The sequence below is a fragment of the Chenopodium album genome, chromosome 3, assembly GCF_948465745.1.
Source record: "Chenopodium album chromosome 3, dcCheAlbu1.1, whole genome shotgun sequence".
Lineage (NCBI taxonomy): Eukaryota > Viridiplantae > Streptophyta > Magnoliopsida > Caryophyllales > Amaranthaceae > Chenopodium > Chenopodium album.
In genome coordinates this window covers 65,497,941-65,521,472 of record NC_137836.1, presented here as the reverse complement: position 1 = coordinate 65,521,472, position 23,532 = coordinate 65,497,941, and the positions used below count along the sequence as shown (strand labels likewise).

Sequence of the window (23,532 nt, the reverse complement as noted above, 5' to 3'; positions counted from 1 at the left end):
TAGGCTGATTTTTTTGGCTTTGGCCCTACTTGGCTCGCTAAAAAATCACCTCTATTGCATACTACCAGTAATAAATTAATACTATACCACAAAAGTATTAAAAACACATACAAATTGTTAAATATCATTAAAAAAAAATTACACTTACACAAGTACACAACTACAAAAGTGAACTACTAAAAAAAAAAAGAAAAAAGTTCTGCCTTCACTCCTCAAAATAGAGCCACACCCCCCACCCCGTGATCTTCCACTGCCGCCGGTGACCTGAGCGTCGCTGCTCTTATAAGGTCGCCGGCGAGCAGTCTCTGAAGGGTTGCGCTTGATTAGACCTGTTTCACCTACCATCAATCCATACGATTGGGTTTTTTTCGAAGTTTTGGTAGGTTAGGGTTTCAATTGGGGGTTTCTTCTTCGGTACAGTTAGCGACTTATATCAAGGTTCGCAGGTAGTTTGGCGTTGTCTTTGAGCCACCGGTTATCTCTTTGTCCCACCGACGAAGTGGAGTTCGGGTTTCCTTCATCGCCGGCCTGCTCTTTGTCTTGGTATGGTCTACCCTTTAGTGTAATTAAGGGATTGGAAAGCCTAGTTGTTTAATTAGTTTAGCTTTTGTCTTTAGGGTTTTAATAAGTGTGTTTAAGTTTTAATGGCTAGCTTTGAGGAATTAAGGGGGATGTTGTGTATTTCACATGTTGAAGAGAATGATGTCTCTTCTCATGGGTTGGAATTTTTAGTTGGACAATTGGAGAATCCTTTTGGTATTCTCAATTTTGTTAAGGGTTTAAAAGATGAGGGAAACATTCTCTACAAGCAAAACCAAATAGGGTCTGCTATTGCGAAATACTCTCTTGCTCTAAAAATATTGTCCTTTGCTTCAGTTTGTAGTGATGAGGATATATTATTGTTTTCGAGTATAGTTGTGTCCTTTAATCTAAACTTAGGTGCTTGCTTCATCAAGGTTAAAGACTATGACAGAGTGGGTCAATTATGTTCAGCGGTTTTGTGTTTTGATACTACTAATGTGAAAGCTTACTTCAGAAGAGCGATTGCAGCGTTAGAGCTTAATAAACCTTCTTTAGCTTTCATGGATCTTGCACAAGCCCTTAAATTAGATCCTAAAAACACTGAGTTCCAACAAAAACTAAAGGAGGTGATATCCTTATTGGGTTGGACTCCAGATTTCGTTGACGAGGCACTTGCAGTAACAAGGGATAATGATAGGTTTAGAGATTATGCTCGTTCGGGGAAAGAAGATAATAGTAAGAAGTTAAGAAAAAAAAGGGAAAAGAAAGGTAGAAGATGGTCGTGGTGATGGTAATGTCAGAAGGTGTACAGGTGTGACAGACAACACCAACATGGATAAGAATGTTGACGGCGATTCTTTGGATTTGGAGGGTAAAGTTAACCCTACCAACCAAGATCTTAGGCCCAACATTATTGATAACAATAAATCTGACAGGGTCAAGTTTTCAGTTCTCAAGCCGAAAGCGATATGATTCCTATTTGCATCTCACTCCAACAATGTATGGAGTGATTTCCTAAGGGAGAACAGTACAATACTATTGTTTTTCCCAAAAGAATTTCATTACTATCCGAGTAGCCAATCCTTCGAGAAAGATGGATAGTGGTGAAACTCAAGAAGGTTCTACACCAATGGAGCTTAGTCACCCCCCTGTGGAAGGGCATGATAGGTGTGAAATGACTCCAATTATGATACAAGTAGATCCAACCATAGGTATGGCAAGTCAAGATTCATCATGTGAGGCTACGTCGACACTCCTACCACTTCCGTCAGTTTCTTCCCCTTTGCAGGCTTCCGTTCACCCAACAACGTCCTCCTTTGAAAATTTGTTGGGTTTTGTCTCGTCTCCCCGTCCCAGGTTTAGAAGGAAATACGCTACTCTGCAAAGTAGGTCTCTCGTGCTTTTTACTAACTCTTTGTTTTGCAGGTTAAGCGGCTCTAAGAGAATAGCTTCTGGTCCCATCGGGTATACTTAGTTTCCCAATCATAAGAAGTTGTATGGTCCGACCCCCAATGTTTTATCTTGTAATCTTGCTTTCTATACTTAGTTTAGGTTGTAATCTTGCTTTTCATTCAAAAGTGACAACCTGAGGGCTGAGGCTAGTCATTAGTTATAACTCTTGGCTCTCACAAGTAAATAAAAACGGACGAAAATCTTTATAATATAATCGGCACGACGTGGCGAAACATAAACCTTAACAGAACCCCCACAAACAAAAAAAAATAGAGCCAGGAGTCGAACCACAAACCTTCCACATGGCTAACTCAAGTCATGGCAAACCTCTTACCATCTTCATCTTCTTCTTCCATTTCTCTCTACAATCTTCCTTCTCTCTCAACCTTCAACAACTCCATGCAAAGACACCTCTCTATCTCTCTCCACCGCTTTGTTTCCCTTCGAAATCCCCCCAAATTCCCGCCGTTTTCTGGTCGAAATTCCCCTTTTTCTCTCTCCTCCATTGCTAATTTCCGACGACCCATTTCGTTTTTCAAGGTGGTTTCAATGGCGGATCATTCATCTTCATCTGGGGTCTCTCATAAACATACTAATCGTCTTGGTTTGGAGCATAGTCCTTATCTTCTTCAGCATGCTCATAACCCTGTATGTTCCGTCTTTTTTATTATGTTGATTTGATCATTTTTTATGTGTTGAGATAACTTATATGTGTTCGGAATTGGATTAAAGAAATGAAACTTGTCAAACTTATCTGAACTTTATTTGTCGAAAATAAGTTTGAATAAAATTGACATTAGGTTCTGTTTGATTCAAGTTATTTTGTCTAAAATTATTTTTTTGTGTGTGTGAGATTTTGTCTGAAATATGTCGAGCTTAAAATCAAACAAACAATAGCTTAGTATTATGGACTTTTGATTGCGATTATCGTGACGAATTACTCATTAATAGGGTGATCTTTTGCTTAATTATGAGGTTTGCCAATTTTAGGAGGTGTAGCACTGTGAATGACAATTGAATTTAAGCCAAAAATATGGGGAACTTTGAGCTAAAAACAAATGGCTGTTAGCTCAGAATGATAAAACAAATTATGTTTTTTTTTTTTTTTTCTATGAATGTTTTTTTGGGAATTGTCGTTATATAATATCCTTTCTGTTAAACTAGTAAGCAATAAAACAGAAAATTACTTATCTCTTGATGCGTGAACCAAAGTGACAATAGCCGCGTCGTGGAAAACCACTGACCTAAAAGACGATTCCGCGCTACCTCCCGGTGCAGTAGATTATAAGCGGTCGCCCTCCAAGATAAGCACGGCGCCGGAGTTTATGTGCACTCACAAACCCGACTGGAACTCAGAATACTTGCCCAGAAAACAGAACAGAAGAAACTCGTGTTTAGATAATTGTAGAGAGGAGAAATGACTGAACGTGTTGTGTGTTTTTGACTGGAAAAAGCAACGAGTATATATAGGCAGTAGAAGGGAGACATGAAACGTAAAACGAGGGACGAATCTGGCTATTAATGACTGACTTAATTCCGTAATCCCAAACACTCAGAAAAGAATATTCCCAACACACAGAAAAGAATATTCCCAACAGACAAAAAAGAATATTCTGTTTAACAAGGAAGAGGAAATAAAATTTCTCCAAAAAGATAACAAAGACCCACGCTCGGCGCTCGCGTGTGTGTGGAGTAACACTTAACTCCCACTCACTCAACTAAGTAGTGATAATACACTACAATATAAAAACAAGGAAAAACCTTTCCCCCCAACCAATGTGGGATTTTCCCCTTTCATTTGTTTTTCTCTCTCTCTTGTTTTCCCCAACCCTCTTATTTTATATCAAGAACTTCCAACAATCCCCCACAGGTTCGAAGATATGAAAAAGAAAGGAAGGAAAAGATGAATTCTGGGCAAAACAAAACAATTGCATAAGTGTCAATGTCTCGCGACTTGAATTAACACATAGTGGACATCAAGCTATGATCCCTCACCTACCAAGTGACTTTCGTCTTGAACTCAATAGGGAGTTAGGAACCCGTCACTTTGAGCCACACAATTGAACATGTATAATATTCTGAAATTCCGCGAATAAAGATGACGCATTATACTGGCCATACGTCCAGCCTGGATGCTCATAGGTGCTCTAGAGTATAAGCCCACGAAATACTCAAAGGAAGCGGCCATACTTCCACACCTAAGTAGGTGAACTCCATCAAGTGTGAGCTACAACACACCTCCAAAAATATGGATATGGGTTCATTAAGAGCCATATGCTCAACCTCCTTCTCATTTGTAGCTAAGTACAACAAACATCTAGAGATGGTCCAATAAAAACAAAATGTGCTTCCGAATTATTATATAATGTTCCCCTTTGAACTCATGGTGAGTAGGAGTTCACTATTTCACAATTCATACAACGGGCTTTAGCCCCATCTCTTCCGATGTTTCCAAAACTAGTTTTTTACATAGGCCTTTAGTTAACGGATCCGCAATGTTCTTTTCGGACTTAATATAGTCCAGTGATATCACCCCTTATTTCTGACGGCTTTATGCCTCAGACGGATGTGTCTCTTCTTCCCATTATAGGCATGGTTGTGAGCAACAGCAATAGCAGCTTGCGAATCACAATGAAGTGCAACTGAAGGAGCTGGCTTCCCCCACAGCGGAATATCTGCAAGCATGTTCCTCAACCATTCTGCCTCATGACCTGCCAATTCAAGAGCAATAAACTCAGATTCCATAGTAGACATAGCAGTACAAGATTGCTTACAAGATTTCCAGGATACAGCTCCACCACCAAGGGTGAAGACATAGCCACTAGTAGAGTTAACTTCATCATTATCGGATACCCAGTTGGCATCACAAAAACCTTCCAAAACTCCAGGAAATTTGGAGTAGTGCAAACCCCAATCCGCAGTACCCTTAAGGTACCTAAGCAACCTCCTAAGAGCAATCCAATGATCACTGCTTGGGTTATGAGTGCACCTGCTCAACCTACTAACAGAATAAGCAATGTCAGGTCTAGTATAGTTCAATAGAAACATAACACTACCAATAATTCGAGCATACTCAGACTGATTAACTGGATCACCATTATTTTTCTTTAGGTGGAAACTTGGGTCATATGGAGTCTTAACTGGATCGACATTAAATGAGTCAAACTTTTTAAGAAGCTTTTCAACATAGTGTGACTGATTAAGACAGATTGCCTTTTGGAGTCCTTTTGATTTTTACTCCCAAAATCACATCTGCCTCGCCCATGTCTTTCATTTCGAAATTCGAACTCAAAAACTGTTTTGTCTCATTTACTCGATCCAAGTCAGTCCCAAAAATCAACATATCATCCACATAAAGACAAATAATTACACAACCATGACTATCATGCTTAAAATAAACACAAGAGTCACCTTCATTAACATGAAAACCATTACCGGTCATAGTCTTATCAAATTTGTCATGCCATTGCTTTGGAGCTTGCTTGAGCCCATACAATGACTTGACTAACTTACAAACCTTGTTCTCTTGGCCTGGAACAACAAACCCTTCAGGTTGGACCATATAAATCTCCTCATCCAAGTCACCATTCAAAAACGCAGTTTTGACATCCATTTGATGAACAACAAGATCAAAAATGCAAGCAAGAGCAATTAAAGTCCTAATGGTTGCAATTTTAGTAACAGGGGAGTAAGTATCAAAATAATCAATGCCAAACTTTTGAGTAAAACCCCTTACCACTATCCTTGCCTTATACTTGTCTATGGATCCATCGGCCTTTAACTTTTTCCGAAAGATCCATTTACAAGTAATGGGCTTACAACCTCTAGGAAGTTCAACCAATTCCCAAGTGTTATTATTGAGAATTGATTGTAACTCACTATCAATTGCTTCTTTCCAAAAAACAGCATCAACTGACCTCATTGCCTCATCATAGGTTCTTGGATTATCTTCCAAAACAAAAATATGCACAAAATCATCATTAATTAAGGAAGATTCAGATAAACAGGAAGTAATAAAATCAGGACCAAAACTGTTTTCCTTTCTTGCCCTTTTGCTTCTCCTTGGCTCCAAAACAGAATCATCGTTAGTAATAGGAGCATTAGCAATAGGTAAACTAACCGAACTACTAGCATGTAATCCACTATCATTAGAAGGAGACATTTTCAAAGGAAAAATGTTCTCAAAGAACTCAGCATCTCTCGCTTCAATGATATGGCCACCTGCATAAGAGTCGTTAGCACCTTTAACAAAGAAACGATAAGCTGCACTTTGATAAGCATAAAAATAGCATCAACAGTTTTGGGACCAATTTTATCCCTCTTGAAACTAGGTATGCCTACTTTTGCTAGGCACCCCCACACTTTCAAGTATTTCAGGTTTGGCACTCGACCTTTCCATATTTCGTATGGAGTCTTGTCAAGCTTCTTGTGAGGAACCCTGTTCAAAACATGACAAGCAGAAAGAATAGCCTCCCCCCACATGTTATTAGGAAGCCCAGAACTAATAAGCATAGAATTCATCATATTCTTTAAAGTTCTATTTTTCCTTTCAGCTATACCGTTTTGTTCGGGTGAATAGGGAGCCGTCGTCTCATGAACAATGCCAAGTTGCTCACAAAATGCCTTAAGAGTGTCAGGGCTGTACTCACCACCCATGTCACTCCTAACCCTTTTAATCTTTTTGTCCAATTGGTTTTCTACCTCAGCTTTAAATTTGAGGAACATTTCCACCATACAAAAACGTGAGCAATCATCAACAAAAGTAATGTAATACTTTTTACCCCCTCTACTTTCGTGATTGTTAAAATCACCTAAGTCACTATGAACAAGCTCTAGTACTTCAGTCTGTCTATCTACTGATTTAAATGGCTTCTTTGTAAATTTGGCTTCAACACAAACTTGACATTTTGAAAAATCAGTATTAGAAAAACTTGGAATCAAATTTAAGTGTTTAAACCTTTTAACAGAATCAATATTAACGTGACCTAATCTAGCATGCCATAAATCAATAGACTCAACAATATAAGCAGAAGAAGTACTAGCATTCTTATTCATAGTGTTAACTTTAACATCAAGAGTAAAAAGCCCCCCATTACAAAATCCCTTCCCCACAAATTCCCCATTGCGAGTAAGAACTAATCTATCAGAATCGAAAGAGAGCTTCAGTCCAGCTTTCATGAGTAAACTGCCAGAAATTAAATTCCTGCGCATTTCTGGAACATGCAAGACATTAGTCAGAGTAAGCAATTTTCCAGAAGTGAGAGTGAGAACGATCTTCCCTTTGCCTTGGATAGAAGCAGAAGCTGAGTTGCCCATGAAGACATTTTCACCTTCAACCTTGTCATAGATAGTGAACATGTCCTTGTTGGCGCAGATGTGCCTGGTAGCTCCAGTGTCAACAATCCACTCAGCAGCATTACCTGTAAAGTTAGCTTCTAAAACAACAGCAACAATAACGTCAGAATCCTCAATAAGATTTGCTTGACTTTGCCCATTCTTCTTCTTGACCTGCAATCTTTAGCCTTGTGACCAGGTCAGACCACACTCAAAACAAGTACCCTTAAACTTGTACTTCTGAATCTTCCCTTTAGGCTTAAGGTTACTGTTTTTGGCTTTGGACTGGTTGTTTGATTTGGGTACAACAAGGTTGGCTTTGGCAGAAGAAGAGGAAGGAAAAACAGAAGGGGTTTTGTCTTTGATACGGTTTTCCTCCTCGATTTTGAGGTGGGCAGCAAGTTCCTCTAAGGTTAGGTCTTTCTTTTTGTGCATGAGTTGGTTACGAAAATCCTTCCAAGAGGGAGGGAGTTTCTCAATCAGAACAATAGCAAGGGTAGTATCACAAATAGACAGACCTTCAGCAACCATATTAATACAAACACTCTCATAAGCATGAATCTGATCAATAATAGGCTTATCATCAACAACTTGAAAACTTAACCACTTACTAACACAATAACGTTTAGTACCAGCATCATCAGTTCCATATTTTTTCTCTAAAGCATCCAAAATATCCTTAGCATGATAAAAACCCATATAAATATCCAACAGACTATTCGACATATAATGCAACAACATGCCCTTACAGGTTCTATCATCCTTAGCAAACTTAACATCACTTTCAGACAAATTATCCTTATCATCAGGTTCAACAATATCATCAAGAACATATGCAACATCAATTTGCTCCAAATAAAAATGCATCCTAACAGCCCAACGTTTATAATTCTTTCCATCAAGAGGTTCTAACTTAGACATATCAGGAATCAGAAACTTGGAAGCCATATTCGTCTTTTAGATTGTTAAACTAGTAAGCAATAAAACAGAAAATTACTTATCTCTTGATGCGTGAACCAAAGTGACAATAGCCGCATCGTGGAAAACCACTGACCTAAAAGACGAATCCGCGCTACCTCTCGGTGCAGTAGACTATAAGCGGTCGCCCTCCAGGATAAACACGGCGCCGGAGTTTATGTGCACTCACAAACCCGACTGGAACTCAGAATACTTGCCCAGAAAACACAACAGAAGAAACTCGTGTTTAGATAATTGTAGAGAGGAGAAATGACTGAACGTGTTGTGTGTTTTTGACTGGAAAAAGCAACAAGTATATATAGGCAGTAGAAGGGAGACATGAAACGTAAAACGAGGGACGAATCTGGCTAAGAAAACGACCAGATTCATTCAACCAGTCAACAACGGAAGCAAGAAACAAGGAATTAATTAGTCAGCTATAATCAATCAAGGGATTAATGACTGACTTAATTCCGTAATCCCAAACAGTCAGAAAAGAATATTCCCAACAGACAAAAAAGAATATTCTGTTTAACAAGGAAGAGGAAATAAAATTTCTCCAAAAAGATAACAAGGACCCACGCCCGCGCATTGCATTCCCCAAGACCCAAGTCCCGAGGCCCGACCCGGCTCGGCTCGGCGCGCGCGCGCGCGTGTGTGTGTGTGTGGAGTAACACTTAACTCCCACTCACTCAACTAAGTAGTGTTAATACACTACAATATAAAAACAAGGAAAAACCTTTCCCCCCAACCAATGTGGGATTTTCCCCTTTCATTTGTTTTTCTCTCTCTCTTGTTTTCCCCAACCCTCTTATTTTATATCAAGAACTTCCAACACTTTCTTGTTCGACCGAGAATAGGAATTGATTTGTGGTTTTTAATTTATTTTCCTAACTGCATTTTAGGCTAATTTTCAATTAGCTTAGATTTAGTTTAGTAGGAAAGAGAAAACCAGGGAAAATAATACAAGCTAGGATATTCGACGTTTTCTGTCAGTAAGAGAGTGATATGAATCTAGTTTTGTGTTTGACATATTTGGAAGTATGTCCCTCTTATAGTTGATGACTAGTACTCTAAAGCGTTAAGGATAGATAGCCTAGAATGTGCGATAAAGTTCTAATCTTCCGAAAAAGAAAATTTTTAATCAGCAGAGAATGATTTTTTTTGAAACACAGCATAGAATGATTTTAATTATTAGAATCTGAGGTATGATGGGTACTGGCAAGCTGCGCTCCGGGCTAAGATAGATATGTCTCATATGGCTAAGTCATATATTAAAATCTTAATGACTTAAGTCTCTATGTGATGATCACCTAGCCCTGTAGGTTAGACTTGCACATTCTGTATGTACCCTAAGATAGATATGAAACCTTCTTAGGTTGCATGAAAGGAATCAACTACGTTCCGAAAATACCTGTTAACTTCAGTTTGATTTAATCAGCATTGCATATGGTTTGGGATTCTATTTCCATTAACCTGTTTTGGGTGCAAAATTTATGGGTTAGAGAGCTTTCATTGTGCCGTATAAATCTCTATAGTTGTAGTTTGTGTCCAAAGTAGCAGCCTGGCAGGGATAGTCGCATTATTCTTTGAAGCTTGTTTAAGTATTTATCATTTTTCCTGCTTAACCTATAACATCTACCATTCTTCCTGCTTAACCTATAACAAGTGATTATAGGTTAACTGGTATCCCTGGGGTGACGAAGCATTTCAGGAAGCTAGAAGAAGGGATGTGCCCATATTCTTATCAAGTAAATCCACTAATTCAAATGGCAACTACTGTATATCATTAATTCATTTTTTTTTTTTCTTTCATATCTGGATTATGAAATATTATGTTTCTTCTGATAATGTTTCATCATTGGCATGACATTTCTATTGACTGAAGTTGGTTACAGCACCTGTCACTGGTGAGATTTCAGCCAGTTTACCTTTTAATTTAGTGCAAAAGGTGCAGAGCCTGTTACTATGCATATGATGGTGATTTGTTTCTTTTTCTGCTTAGGTGTCATGTGATGGAGGTTGAATCCTTTGAGAGTGAAGAAGTTGCAAAGCTGCTGAATGATTGGTTTGTTAGTATTAAGGTCAGTACAATTGTTGATTTGAGTCTTTTGTTTGTGTAGAATGTTATTTAATTTTTCTGGTGGCATTGACATCCTTCAACTATTTCTGTCTAATGATATAGTGTCTTCATAACAGGTTGACAGGGAGGAACGGCCGGATGTTGACAAGGTATATGAATAACTTTCTCAAGGCGTATGTAAGACTGTCTGAGGGTTAAGTTATACGATATAATTACTGGCTGTCTTTAGCTATTTAAAATATCTCATTTACTTATTCTGGTGTCATTGGTATGGTGTTGTGATGTGGCTCTTAATGATTGTATCCTGTTTTCAGGTATATATGACATATGTTCAAGCTTTATATGGTGGTGGAGGGTGGCCTCTGACTGTGTTCCTTTCACCTGATCTTAAGCCACTGATGGGTGGAACATATTTCCCACCAGATGACAAGTATGGGAGACCTGGGTTTAAAACTGTGCTTAGGTAAACTTTGGAACACTGGCAGCCAGTGTATAAACATGATTTCTGAAATGTCGTACTTCGTATGTCTTAGAAGATCTCTTATCCAAAATGTTGACCTCTGTTATTCCTCATCTAATTATTTACAAGTTGTTCACTTCTGTCAGAAAAGTTAAAGAAGCTTGGGACAGTAAAAGGGATATGCTTGTGAAAAGTGGATCTTTTGCTATTGAACAGTTATCAGAAGCATTATCTACCAAAGCTACTTTGGATAAGTTGCCAGATAATCTACCACAAGAAGCCTTGGATCTGTGTGCAGAGCAGGTATGTAATATATTTAGCTTGTGCACATGTGTTGCTGGCAGTATTCAGAATTCATAAAACAAGTAGAGAGTTTATCCACTATGATGCTAAACCAAATTAGACATCTATTTTGTGACTATTTCATTCTGATTATCGTAAATCCTTTTCTCACCTAAAGCATGTCCTTAATTTAGGATGTAAAGAAGATAATTAAATTTAATACCCTGAAATTTGGTTCATAAAATTCCATTAGAAGAAGCCTAATACCACTTCAAGCTCTGTCACCATTATAATGACTTAAATATAAGTGAAAAAGCCAATAATGAAATATATATAAGGAGAAGGTGCCTATTTTTTATCTAGCCTTTTAAGCACAGCTACAACCTAATTTCAAGAGGCAATGCCTCCTAGCATAGAACTCCTGATTGATTAATTCTTGGGCTTGACATATATTTAAGAACAACTTCCATGAAGACAAGGAGAGCATATAATATCTGGAAAAAAGAGCTACACTTAGGCATTATGCAATAAGAAAGAGAGAAATAAACATTAATGTGCAATGGCCTTTCTCTGTTTTCTCTTGTATCTTTAATTGTCAATAACTAAAATTATTTAAAGTTGGTATTTTGAAATTACACATTGATACAAATCCAATAATGTGTTACATGATGACATTTTGTTTCTATATAATTGTAGATTATTGTACTCAAAATATGACTTTTAACTCGTGCAAAAGTGAAAGTGGAACAATTAGCCAAAACAGAAAGAGTATGAATGTGAAATTGTTATCTTAAACAAAAATTAGAGGACACCAGTCACACCACAATATTCTTAGGTTTTCTGTATGGTACAATTCTGGTGTAGAAGGACATGGTGGCATTAATTGAACTTCATGAGTATGTAGGGTCGTGATAATTTTGATAACATCTACTGGATAAATCAGACATCAAGTTTGTATAGTTTGGACTTTGGAATGATTGAAAAGTTGTTCAGATATTTTTATTCTCATGCAAGGAAAATTATCTTGATTTTACCATTTCCAATCTTTTTGGGCTCTTGGTTCCTTAATATAAGTTGTTCTTATATTAAATTTATGGAAGTGAAGCTCAAGCATTGCTCGGTTTGAAATTCTATGCTAGGACGTTGTGCCTCTCTAAGTTTTGGAATGCTGCTGCCTGCTGGAAGTGTTCTAGGCTTATATGGTTGATCTTTTTCTGGCCCATTTCTTTTTTCTTTTTCTTTTCTTTTTTTTTTTTTTTTTTTTTTATTGGGATTGGATAAAGGTTATTATGCTGTTATTAAGGTGTTGGAGCTTGGAGTGGTCTTAAATCTATATAAGTGTGGGCTTGGATGAAGGTTATAATCTGGTATCAAAGTGGTAGAGCTTGGAGTAATTTTTATATACACCCAGGTGCAAGGTACACCCAAGGGTATTTTTGCCCATTTAATATATTCTTGCTTATTTCAAAATTATTAACTGAGCAAAAACCCACCCTTGGGTGCACCTACCTCTATGTGCACCCAGGTATACATAAAACGTTTTGGGCTTATGGACAACTTTTGAGATGTTTTTATTGGAAAGCTCATGGAGTCATGGGTCGTCTTATGCACTCATTATTTAAGCATGGATTCTTGACAAGGAAAAAGGATTGGAGGATTATTTTGGGTAAAGAGTTTTAACTTTTACGTATGATTTAGCAAAAGTTTTGCTAATGGCTGTATTCAGTTTTAAAGAGATAAACTTGTAAGGCTTTAGTTCATTTAGTTGGTATAAGTTTTAGTGATGGTTTTGTGCATCAAATTGTTGATGGTTTATCATCTACTATCAACTTCAAAGAATAAATCGGGGGAAAAGCTATGAATGTACCAACTACCTGTAAAGACTTCATGATAGTAAGTATGGGCCCTTGCCATCCATCTGGCTCGAGGATGAAATTTGACTAAACTCAAGAAGAGACACTAAAAAAGATAAGGATTATAGATGTCTATAGGTTGAAGGCATGGACATGCTCAAGTTGTGCTTGGAACTGTAATTCAATTATATAATCCTCTTATTGTGTATATGATTTATAAAAGTTTCAATTATCAGTAATTGTTGTTGTTTATTGGATTACTGTGAAACTCCTTCGTTAAAATTGGAAGCGTAAATTGATAAACAGGGCTTTTGTGCTGGTCAATATCTATCCCATAATCTCCAGGTATAGTTTTGTCTGATTAAAGATTGATTGGTGATCTGCCCATTCTCTACCTGTCCATAGCAAAATAGTAGCGAACTACATGTTCTTGAAGGTAGAATACCTTGGCTAAAGGAAAGCCTTTCTAGCAAAAGGGGGAAGTTTTTATTTATTTATCAGGGTACTCAAGATACTCAAAAAATTATAACATGGAAATATTTGCATTTCTTAAAGGGCTAATTTCCCCTCTAGTTGTTTATCCTATATAATAGATGGTTTGAGTTCAACACTTCCCAATATAGCTCAGTGTCATGGACCTCTTGTCCTCATAGTAATGATCTGGTTTGCTCTACAAGGGTCTTTCCGCTTGTTTCTTGTCCTTGTAAGCTGATAAAGAAAAAAAAAATCTTGGTTGTCACAAGTTTTTAATTGCAGTCCCTGAACATCTAAGGCCTTGCTTGTAAGCTGATAAAGAAAAAAAAAATCTTGGTTGTCACAAGTTTTTAATTGCAGTCCCTGAACATCTAAGGCCTTGCTTTTTCCATATATTTTCATGTTCCATGTTTGTGGCTAAACTAATGAAGAGCTAGGAAACATTATGTAAACATGAAGAATTTGGAGTCGTGTTTTAACCTTTCTCTTAAGTCTTAACTATTAAATCTTTTTGAAAAAGATGCTGCAGCTTAGAATAAAACAAATTTTTTCCCAAAACTTTTTATTTGTCAGTTCTCTTGATATATAAATATTATTCTGCATTCTAACAACTTAAAATAAAAGTATCTATCCTGTGACATCTGAATTATTGTGCTTTGTAGCTTTCTGGAACTTATGATTCAGTAAATGGTGGGTTTGGTTCTGCTCCAAAATTCCCAAGACCTGTCGAGATCCAACTGATGCTTTATCATTCCAAAAAGATGAAAAATACTGGAAAACCTGGTCAAGCAAATGAAGGTTTTCAAATGGTAAATTTTACCCTGCAATGTATGGCTAGGGGAGGAATACATGACCATATTGGAGGTGGCTTTCACAGATATAGCGTGGATGAGTATTGGCATGGTTAGATCTACAATAATATTTTTCCTTCTTGTGCGCTTCTCTGTGTGTGTGTGTTCCCAAGTGTGAGAGAATGTGATTGACAACAATTCTTTCATTGGTATTGCATTGTTCTGAAAATAGCATGCATTCTATGGATGTGCTTTTCCTATATATTTACTTGACCATGCCTAGTGAAATTAATATATTGTTCATTAGTAAGATAATGGTTTTCACTTGCAGTTCCTCATTTTGAGAAAATGCTGTACGACCAAGGGCAGCTAGTTAATGTTTATCTTGATACATTTGCAATCACAAGAGACTCCCAGTACTCTGATATTGCAAGGGATGTTCTCGACTACTTAAGGAGAGACATGATTGGAGAAGAAGGAGAAATTTACTCTGCAGAGGATGCTGACAGTGCTGAGACAGAGGGTGCAGCTAGGAAAAAAGAAGGTGCTTTCTATGTTTGGTCTAGTGCAGAAGTAAGTAAACTGTTGATGTGCTCCCTGTCAAATTTAGTTACTTATATATGAAATTAGGTTATAACTTGCTGGCAAATAACCTTTTTGGAGTTTCTGGGGTGTATTCATTCGCAAGGTGGCTTTGGTGTGGCAATAATATTTAGGGATACATGACATATATCAACATCAACTGTACCCAAAACTTTAAAGGGCCTTCACAATAGGTGAGGTTTGGGGATATGGGTGGCATTCTTAGGTGCTGTAGCTGAAGTATCAAAAAGTGTTTTTTTTTTCATTTGGGGGTGGGCGGGGTTGCGGGTGGAGGTGAAGTTGGATTTTTAAAAAAGGCATGTTATTGATGGACTATGATGCAATAACCCTTGATGGTGTTCTGTTTTAACAGTTTCCCTTTCCATCTTCAAACTGTTGCCCACTTAAAAGATGCTTATGTCTCTTACGCTGTCCATTTTACACTTTTAAAGCATACTTCATTACTTCCTCCGTTTTTTAATAGTTGCATCACACACTTTTTCACGGTATTTAAGAAATGTGAGGTTCACATGATATAATACACTTTAAAATGAGATGAGTGGTTGCTAGGAGTGTAATTTAGTGGGCCATGTGCTTTAAATAAGGATTATATAGTTTTTCCCTAAAATAACTTTCCATTATAGTGTGTTGCAAGTATTGTGACATTTTCATTTTAGGGAAGTGTTGCATGTATTAAAAAACAGAGGAAGTATATGATTTCTCAGCCTTTGAATTTTCTAATAATTTCATCTTGAGAGTTTGTTTATTGATACAACTTATATGGTTGTTTTCAGTTTGATTTACCTATTTTTTTGGTTACATATATTCAGATAGAGGACATCCTTAAAGAGCATGCTACCCTATTCAAGGAACATTACTATATAAAGCCCACTGGGAACTGTGATCTATCTAGAATAAGTGACCCTCACAATGAATTCAGAGGCAAGAATGTGCTCATTGAGAGGAGCAGCACAGAAGCAATGGCAAAGAAACATGGCATGTCTATTGAGCAGTATCTTGATATTCTGGGGATGTGCAGGAAAAAACTTTTTGATGTGAGATCTAAGAGACCACGTCCACATCTGGATGACAAGGTACTCTTGTTTTTTTTTTATATATAACTCTGACTGTTGAAAGCTGTTGAACCTTCTTTAAAAAAGCTCTTCAAAATCTGCTCCTTTGTCTTTTCAGTCAGGGTGCCTGATGGATTCCTTTGACTGGAAGCCAGGTTTTAGGACCATTTACGTTTGGCTCTGAGCCTCTGACTCCTCCTAGCTTAGTGACTTGTTGTCGTTAAAAAAATTATTGCCCTTTATTCAGTGCATATCAACATATTTGTAATTCTGCATGTATGATTTTGATTTTTCTATTTTCTTGTAACCCCAGTATTGTGGTTGACACGCTAAAATTGATATTGATACAACCTTCAAATGAAAATATTATGAAATAACTTTGTGTCAGTGTGTCAAAAATAAATTACTGATACAACTGGTGTGTCTTGGTTTTGTTTTCTCTGTGTGTTTAGTTTCATACCTAACACAAGTTGTGGCTTCATATATTCTTCCTCCCTGTCTACATGAATAATATGGCACATCTTGCAGGTGATAGTGTCGTGGAATGGACTCGTTATTTCATCCTTTGCAAGAGCTTCTAAAATTCTCAAGGGAGAACCTGATGGACATAAACATTACTTCCCTGTTGCTGGTACTGATGTAAGAACTCTTTCCATAGACTATAAACTTGCCTTTAAATCTTTTTAATTGATTGCACTTTTATTTGTTCGGTTTTGTTCGCCTACTCACTCTATTGTGAGCTGCTCCATTATTATTTGAGCTGTCATGAACTTTTTCAGTTGTTCATTTCTGTAATTGCAGCTTTTTGGATGTCACCTAATTATATTTAACTCACCCCTAAATAAAGAACAAATGTTGATATTATGGCTTTACTACCACCAAGAAATTTTGGATTTCTATTCTTTCTTTAGTAAGAGGGTTGAGAAGTTTTCAACTTTCTTTGATGTATCATCTTTGGTGAACTTAGTTGATCATAATATGAATCTATTTCATCACTATAGTTACATACCCCAGTACAACTATATGGTGTTAGGTCCATTGACATCAACTTTACTGGTGTAGAAAGCAAAATATTTAACTAGAAAGAGTAAATAACAGAGAGTTTGAATCTTTTATCCTTCTATCAGCCATTTTGGGAGCATAAAATCTTCATATTGCAAAGCCCTAATAGATCAGTGATCCCAAAAAATCACTCTATCTTGCTCTGATCAATGGCTGGACCGGGCCGAGTTTGGCCAGGCTGAGGCGTAAAAAAAATGCCCATTTCTTGGGCTGGGCCGGGCCTAGCTTCGGGCCAAACTTTCATGCCCAAAATGGACGGACCGTGCAGGCTTTTCGGGCCATTTGGGCCGGGCCAAAAAATGCTGCCCAAAATCAGGCCGAGCCAGCAGACCGGGCTAGGTGTGATTAGCTCTATTTGGGCAGAGCAAGATTTGGACCGGCAAACACATTGACAACCAATATGTGGTCCGGCTCATCACTTTTCTCTTAGAACACCTCTGAATACCCTAATCATTTGAATTTGAACTGATTGCTCTCCACTAGCTTAACTATAATGATGTTTTGTCTGTTGTTTATCTCTTTCCTACTTACTCTGTTTCATAATAGCAGGCTAGCAGCCAATGGGCTATATCATAGCTCTTGGTGATCAGAATTGACTTGAGGTCTTAAATCTAAATCATAGGCTTGGGTGATGAAGAGTTGGAAATTTGGATGTGGTGGAGTTGTTGAGTAAAAGATGGAGTGCCTTTCCACCTCTCTCTCTCTCTCTCTCTCTCTCTCTCTCTCTCTCTCTCTCTCGGTGATGGGAATAAAGTTGTGGTGGTGGGTGGTAGGAATGGGCTAGTAATGCTAATAATTTTCTTGTTTTGGTGGTGGTTATGGGCTTATGGCTTGTTTGGTGGTTAAGCTGGGAACAAAGGAGGGAGTTTGATAATTGATGCCCCATTTACATCCTTTTTCCCTTTTTAAAAAAATGTCCCATTTGGTTGGGGCGTTGCATCAAGGAGCTGGAGGGAGGAGTATATGGAAAACTTCCTAACAATGTGCTGGGCGATTTGGGGTGCTCGTAATATGTATGTGATTGAGAATGTTATGTGATTGAGAATGTCTTGGTTGAGCCAGAAAAGTTTGTGAGCTATGCAATGAAAATTGATGGGGAGGCATGAGTTGCAGCTGCAAGACTGTGTCAGGAGGGGGTGCGGGTGATGGTGGCTTTCATAAGGCCACAGCCTGAGATTGGGTTGTTCAAGGTGAATATTGTCACAGGGTTGTTGGGTGTAGGTGATCCAAAGCAATGAGGATGAGGTCTTGGTTTGCATGGTGGTTTAGTATTTGGGGAAGTTGGAGACGATTGTGACGGAAGTTAAGGCGATACATTGGGCCTAAAAGTGGCGAAGGATGCTGGTTTGCGTTGGATTGTGGTTGAAAGTGACAGCTTGATGTTTATACAAGCTCTACAAAAGAAGCTGAAGAGTCTTAGTGCTTTCTTTATGATATTGATGATTTTTTAAAGTTATGTTTTAGCTTTGATAATGTAGTTTGGTCTTTTGTTGAGCGTAATGGTTATAAGATCACTCATGATTTGGCACATTAACCTTGGAATTCTTGCTTATGGGAAAAGGAAATCCCGGGTAATTTAAGTGCCAATTAGAAACGGAAATCTTTTTGAAACAGTTGAAGTAGTTTATTTAAATAAGTTGTGCCTAATATATACTTCCAGTGTATAGTACCCATTGGTACTGCTGACTCCGAAGGAATATCTAGAATTTTGTGGAAATTTTCAGAATCACATGCACTGCTGCTAGAAGAAATTAAAGAACCTAAAAATCCCAAGTATTTCTTCGTTATTCTTTCCTAACAAGTAGTCAGAATTTCATCTTTACATATCCAACTGAGAGATCCACTAGAGTTCAAAAAGTGCTAAAAGAGACGATGTTTTGATTAATCAGGTGAGAATTTCAGACATTATACGTCAATTTTTACAATAAAAATAAATGTACCGTAGCAAAATAAATCAAATAAAAAAATACTTTGCATGTGTAAGTTGAGACATGCTACTAGGAGGATGTTTTGAGTTGTTTACTCTTCCATGTGTTCAATTTAGCTTACTCTTCTCAGTATGATTGCCTACTTGTCTCACAATTATATGAGAATGGAGTAGTGAGCTGCCCATGGGTATGTCCCAGTGGGATTAGTTTCAGATATTAGATGGTTACATTACTCTCTAGGTTGGAATCTACCTGAATGTTGTATGTTAGTAATCAATTGATTGGTGCATATTTTTTGTTTTTTTAGTTTCTGAAGTTACCTTACAGAGTTTGAAATTTTTTTGATCTTATTCAGCCCAGTGAATACATTGAAGTGGCTGAAAAGGCGGCATCTTTCATAAGGAGGAATCTATATGATGAAGAAATAAAAAGACTGCAACACAGCTTCCGAAATGGGCCAGCTAAAGCCCCTGGCTTTCTAGATGACTATGCGTTTCTTATTTCAGGACTGCTAGATCTTTATGAGTGTGGTGGCAAAACCAGGTGGCTGGAATGGGCTGCTGAGTTGCAAGATACCCAGGCAAGTACTTCAAATTGCTCATGAGCCTTGCCATTACACAACAGAAAGTCGCATATTTAATGAAATCTGCCTTTAATTATAAGTTAATGCTCGTGTTACTTTCTAAATAATCTGAATTCCTTGGGGGCGTCATTGCTTCTTCAACTAAGGTTGTTTCAGGCAAACTAGCTAAAGTAGTATATCTTATGTCAAGGCAAACTAGCTAAACTAACAAGAAGGAAGAGAAAGGAACCGAAAGGAAAATAACTATTCAGTTCTATCTTAAATGTCCGATGTCCAAACCATTGTTTGCTTATTAATTGCTGGAATTATTTTAGGATGAGTTATTCATGGACAAGGAAGGTGGAGGCTATTTCAACACCCCAGGGGAGGATCCTTCTGTTCTTTTGCGTGTTAAAGAAGATCATGATGGTGCTGAGCCTTCGGGCAATTCTGTTGCAGCAATCAACCTCACCAGGTTGGCCTCAATTTTTTCTGACAGCCAGTCCGATCGCTACAGGAAGAATGCTGATCTGCTTCTGGTAAAAGCCTAAGATTTTCTTTATTTAAGTCTTGTATTATTTTCGTTCAAGTGATGTTTTTTAATCTGCGAACTTTTTGGTATCAGGCAACATTCCAAACAAGATTGAAAGATATGCCAATGGCAGTACCTTTGATGTGTTGTGCAGCTGACATGCTTGACGTCCCTTCCAGAAAACAGGTGGTTTTGGTTGGACATAAATCTTCAACAGCGTTTGACAGCATGTTGGCTGCTGCTCATGCAGTTTATGATCTTAACAAAACAGTACGTGCTAAATTTATAATTCAAATCCATGCATTTATTTCCTTCCTACATTTTCTTCCATAATGTGACGCTTTCTTCCGTGGTGGAACACTTGTAGGTGATCCACATTGATCCAAGCGATCCAGAGGAGATAAAATTTTGGGAAGCAATCAACACGAAAATTGCAAATATGGCAAAAGGTAGCTTCTCTGAGGATAAAGTTGTTGGTCTCGTATGCCAAAACTTCTCCTGCAAGCCTCCTGTCTCTGATCCTGCTTCTCTTCAAGCTCTTCTTTCGAAGGAAAAATAGAATTATTATCTATGAAGACATAAAGGCTTGGTGATTTTTAGTCATGCCGAGTTTCTGGTGTAAATTATGTATCTTTCTGAGCGTTGTTTAAGATTAGTTTTCTGATATTTCTCTTTGGTGAAATCTTATTTAGGTCCACATATTACAGTAGATCAGAAGTAGCCACCCAAAGAGGGGAAACCTTTATTATTCTATATATGCTGTTTTAATGTGTTAATTATGCTTTCGGTTTGGAGATGTGAGCTCTTATTTTGAGTGTTTGGATGGATGCTTGGCTTGTGTATGTAATGTTTCTGGCGAATTTGGTGGTTCTACCTTACCCCCATGTTTAATGTTACTTCTTGTGAGGTGAGTGATGCCAGAGCAGAAGAGTATTTCATGTTGTAACCATCTGTTTTTTTTTTTTTGTTTTGTTTTTTTGTTTTTTCAAACCATCTGTTGATTGATTATTTGGTTGATAAAATTATCAGAGGTTTTTTAGTGCGGCAAACCACATAGTGCGGCACGGTTACTTGTATTTTAGGGTTACTTGTATTTTGGGGTTACTTGTATTATGAAGTTACTTGTATGGGTTACTTGTATTGTAGGGTTACTTGTATCGTGGGGTTACTTGTATTATGAGTAACTCTAGACCAAAATCTCATACCAAAAACCAGTAACACCCTACAAGTAACCCCGACCAAAACCAGTAACACCCATACAAGTAACCCTATAATACAAGTAACCCCTGACAAAACCAGTAACACCGTATAAGTAACCCCGACTAAAACCAGTAACACTCATACAAGTAACCCCAGAATACAAGTAACACCTATAAGTAATCCCTGACAAAACCAGTAACACCCTATAAGTAATCCTGACCAAAACCAGTAACACCCATACAAGTAACCTCATAATACAAGTAACAACTACAAGTAACCTCTGACAAAATCAGTAACACCCTACAAGTAACCCTTGCCGCACCATGTGGCCAGCCACATACAAAAATTTGTATAAAATTATACATTTGTTGAAAAACCAAAATACTTAATATAGTGATATGTGAGTGGTCCCACATTGGAAAAAAGAAAAAGAAAAAATAGCAAAGATGTGACTAAAAGCTAAAACTACATTCTCCCTAACAAAAATGCAGCCATGCAGGGATAGATTTTGCTTTAATTGATAGTACATGTTTCATGACAAGTTGGGTTGGGTCACTTTTGGGTCAAGGTCTGTCAAGTAAGTTGGGTTTAGGTTGGATCAACTCTAAATCGTTCATATTTGGTTTGGATAAATTTGATTGGTTTAAAAATGGGTTTAACCGCATTCCGGTTCGCTTGATTCAGTTTGGTTAAGAAAATAAAGTTGATTCAAAATTTGGTCAATTTTGATTTAGATCCTTTATGTGTGTTGGCTTAATTTTGATTGTGTTGACCAAATTCAATACTTCCTCCGTTTCTATTTAGTTGACACGTTCAATTTAAGCACACATATTAAGAAGAGGAGAGAGAGTGAGAGAGAATAATAAAGCAAGTGGGGTACACTTAAAAAGCAAGGTATAAAACTTACCCAAAAAGAAAACATGTCAACTAAAAAAAACTTCCTAAAAATAATACGTGTCAACTAATAAAAAACGAAGGTAAGTAGTAAATAAGGTCATTTTTAAACTAACGTTATTATATCACCTTATTATTAGGCCACTATCAAGTCATTCATGTGCCAATTTTCATATTGTTTCATTAAAACTTGCGGAGTATCAGTTTCTCATTACATCCGTTGTGTTTTTTTTAAAATTTTATTTAAGCCGAATTAAAATCTTATTATCGAATTCAAGTGAGACAATAAGTGATAATGACTAATTATTAATAGATGACGGCCACACTTGGTGATATAGAAACAAAATAATGTCAACTTTAAGGGTTCTTATTACTCTTCAATCGTACAATCTTAGAAGTATTGTTATTCTGTAATTTGCCATATCAATAAAAACTAATTCAATTCGTATAAGATATTAGTTAGATTTCTTAGGTTGGGTTTAAAATTATTGTTGGTTTGAAATCATAGGTTGGTTTAAAATTATGGTTGGTTTAAATTCATGTCTGGTTAAAGTCGGATTTAGTTAATATTAGTTCGAGTTAAACCAAATCAGAGTGAATCGGGTATTTGTCAAGTCAATTTTGGATTGAGTTGAGTTCAGGTTAGGTTAAACTAGTTCGGTTGGAGTTCAAGTTGGGTCAAAATTGGTTACGGGTTAAGTTCAGATTATGTTCAAATCAGTGCCTATCGGGTGAAATTCGGATTCGAGTTGAGTTCAAGTTGATTACATATCAGGTTTGGGTCTCGGATATCTCGGGTCAAATCGGATCAGCTATAGTTCAAAAGTGGATGATATAGCCACCAACACAAACACTTCCTTTGTTTTTTTCTTACACTCCCTCTTTTTTTTTTTACTCGGTAAGGGCCTTAATAGACTAGGCACGTATGTCAATGCAGAACATTGACCATATAAATTTGAATATCAATAAGTATACATTATAATAAGTTGGTATGTATTCAAAAATTATATATTAAGACGATTCCAACAAGTATTCACAAGATTGAATATTTTCTTATACTTTGTATAATATTGGTCAAAATAGATTATGTGAACACAACAAAAAGTCAGCATGGGACATCTAAATTAAAATGGGGGAGTATTATGTGTTATACTTGTTTAGTTCCTTTTTTTTTTTTTTTTTTTTTCTTATCAAATCTAATATGAATATAATTTTCTAGTTTGATCTTATTTGTACTTAATTTTTCTAATCTGATCTGATTGTTTGACATGACTCGACTATAGCCTTATAGGTATGCTAATCTATAAGGAAAAAAATATATTAAGTTGGGTCTTATTAGATTCGTAATAATGTGTTCATAGTTTTTTTATTTTAATTTTTTTTTTATCATTAAGAATTTAAATATATCAAAAGCCGCACATAAAATGATTAAGTATTCAGAACTCTTTTTTTTTCCCTGATCTAAGATGAACTAAACATGGCCTTAGTCAC

General features: G+C 37.0%; 1 protein-coding gene across 1 annotated transcript; it reads left to right on the top strand.

Moving 5' to 3' along the window:
• The first annotated feature begins 2,236 nt into the window (after positions 1 to 2,236).
• LOC145624048 (uncharacterized) lies at positions 2,237 to 20,894 on the top strand. The gene is made up of 15 exons (XM_081676978.1): positions 2,237 to 2,622; positions 9,944 to 10,016; positions 10,154 to 10,175; positions 10,271 to 10,349; positions 10,465 to 10,497; positions 10,663 to 10,811; positions 10,955 to 11,111; positions 14,080 to 14,320; positions 14,540 to 14,781; positions 15,621 to 15,884; positions 16,392 to 16,502; positions 19,209 to 19,433; positions 19,751 to 19,954; positions 20,041 to 20,217; positions 20,315 to 20,894. Exons 1-15 carry the CDS (start codon positions 2,293 to 2,295, stop codon positions 20,504 to 20,506), a joined length of 2,499 nt encoding a protein of 832 aa, XP_081533104.1. The 5' UTR covers positions 2,237 to 2,292; the 3' UTR covers positions 20,507 to 20,894.
• The last annotated feature ends 2,638 nt before the right edge of the window (positions 20,895 to 23,532 follow it).

What these genes read in the sequence shown, in the direction of transcription:
- LOC145624048 (XM_081676978.1), top strand. Translation starts at nt 2,293, where the DNA reads ATGGCAAACCTCTTACCATCTTCATCTTCTTCTTCCATTTCTCTCTAC. An exon ending in ATTGGTTTGTTAGTATTAAG is followed by an intron (nt 10,350 to 10,464) that starts GTCAGTACAATT and finishes TCTTCATAACAG; the next exon opens with GTTGACAGGGAGGAACGGCC. An exon ending in TGGATCTGTGTGCAGAGCAG is followed by an intron (nt 11,112 to 14,079) that starts GTATGTAATATA and finishes TGTGCTTTGTAG; the next exon opens with CTTTCTGGAACTTATGATTC.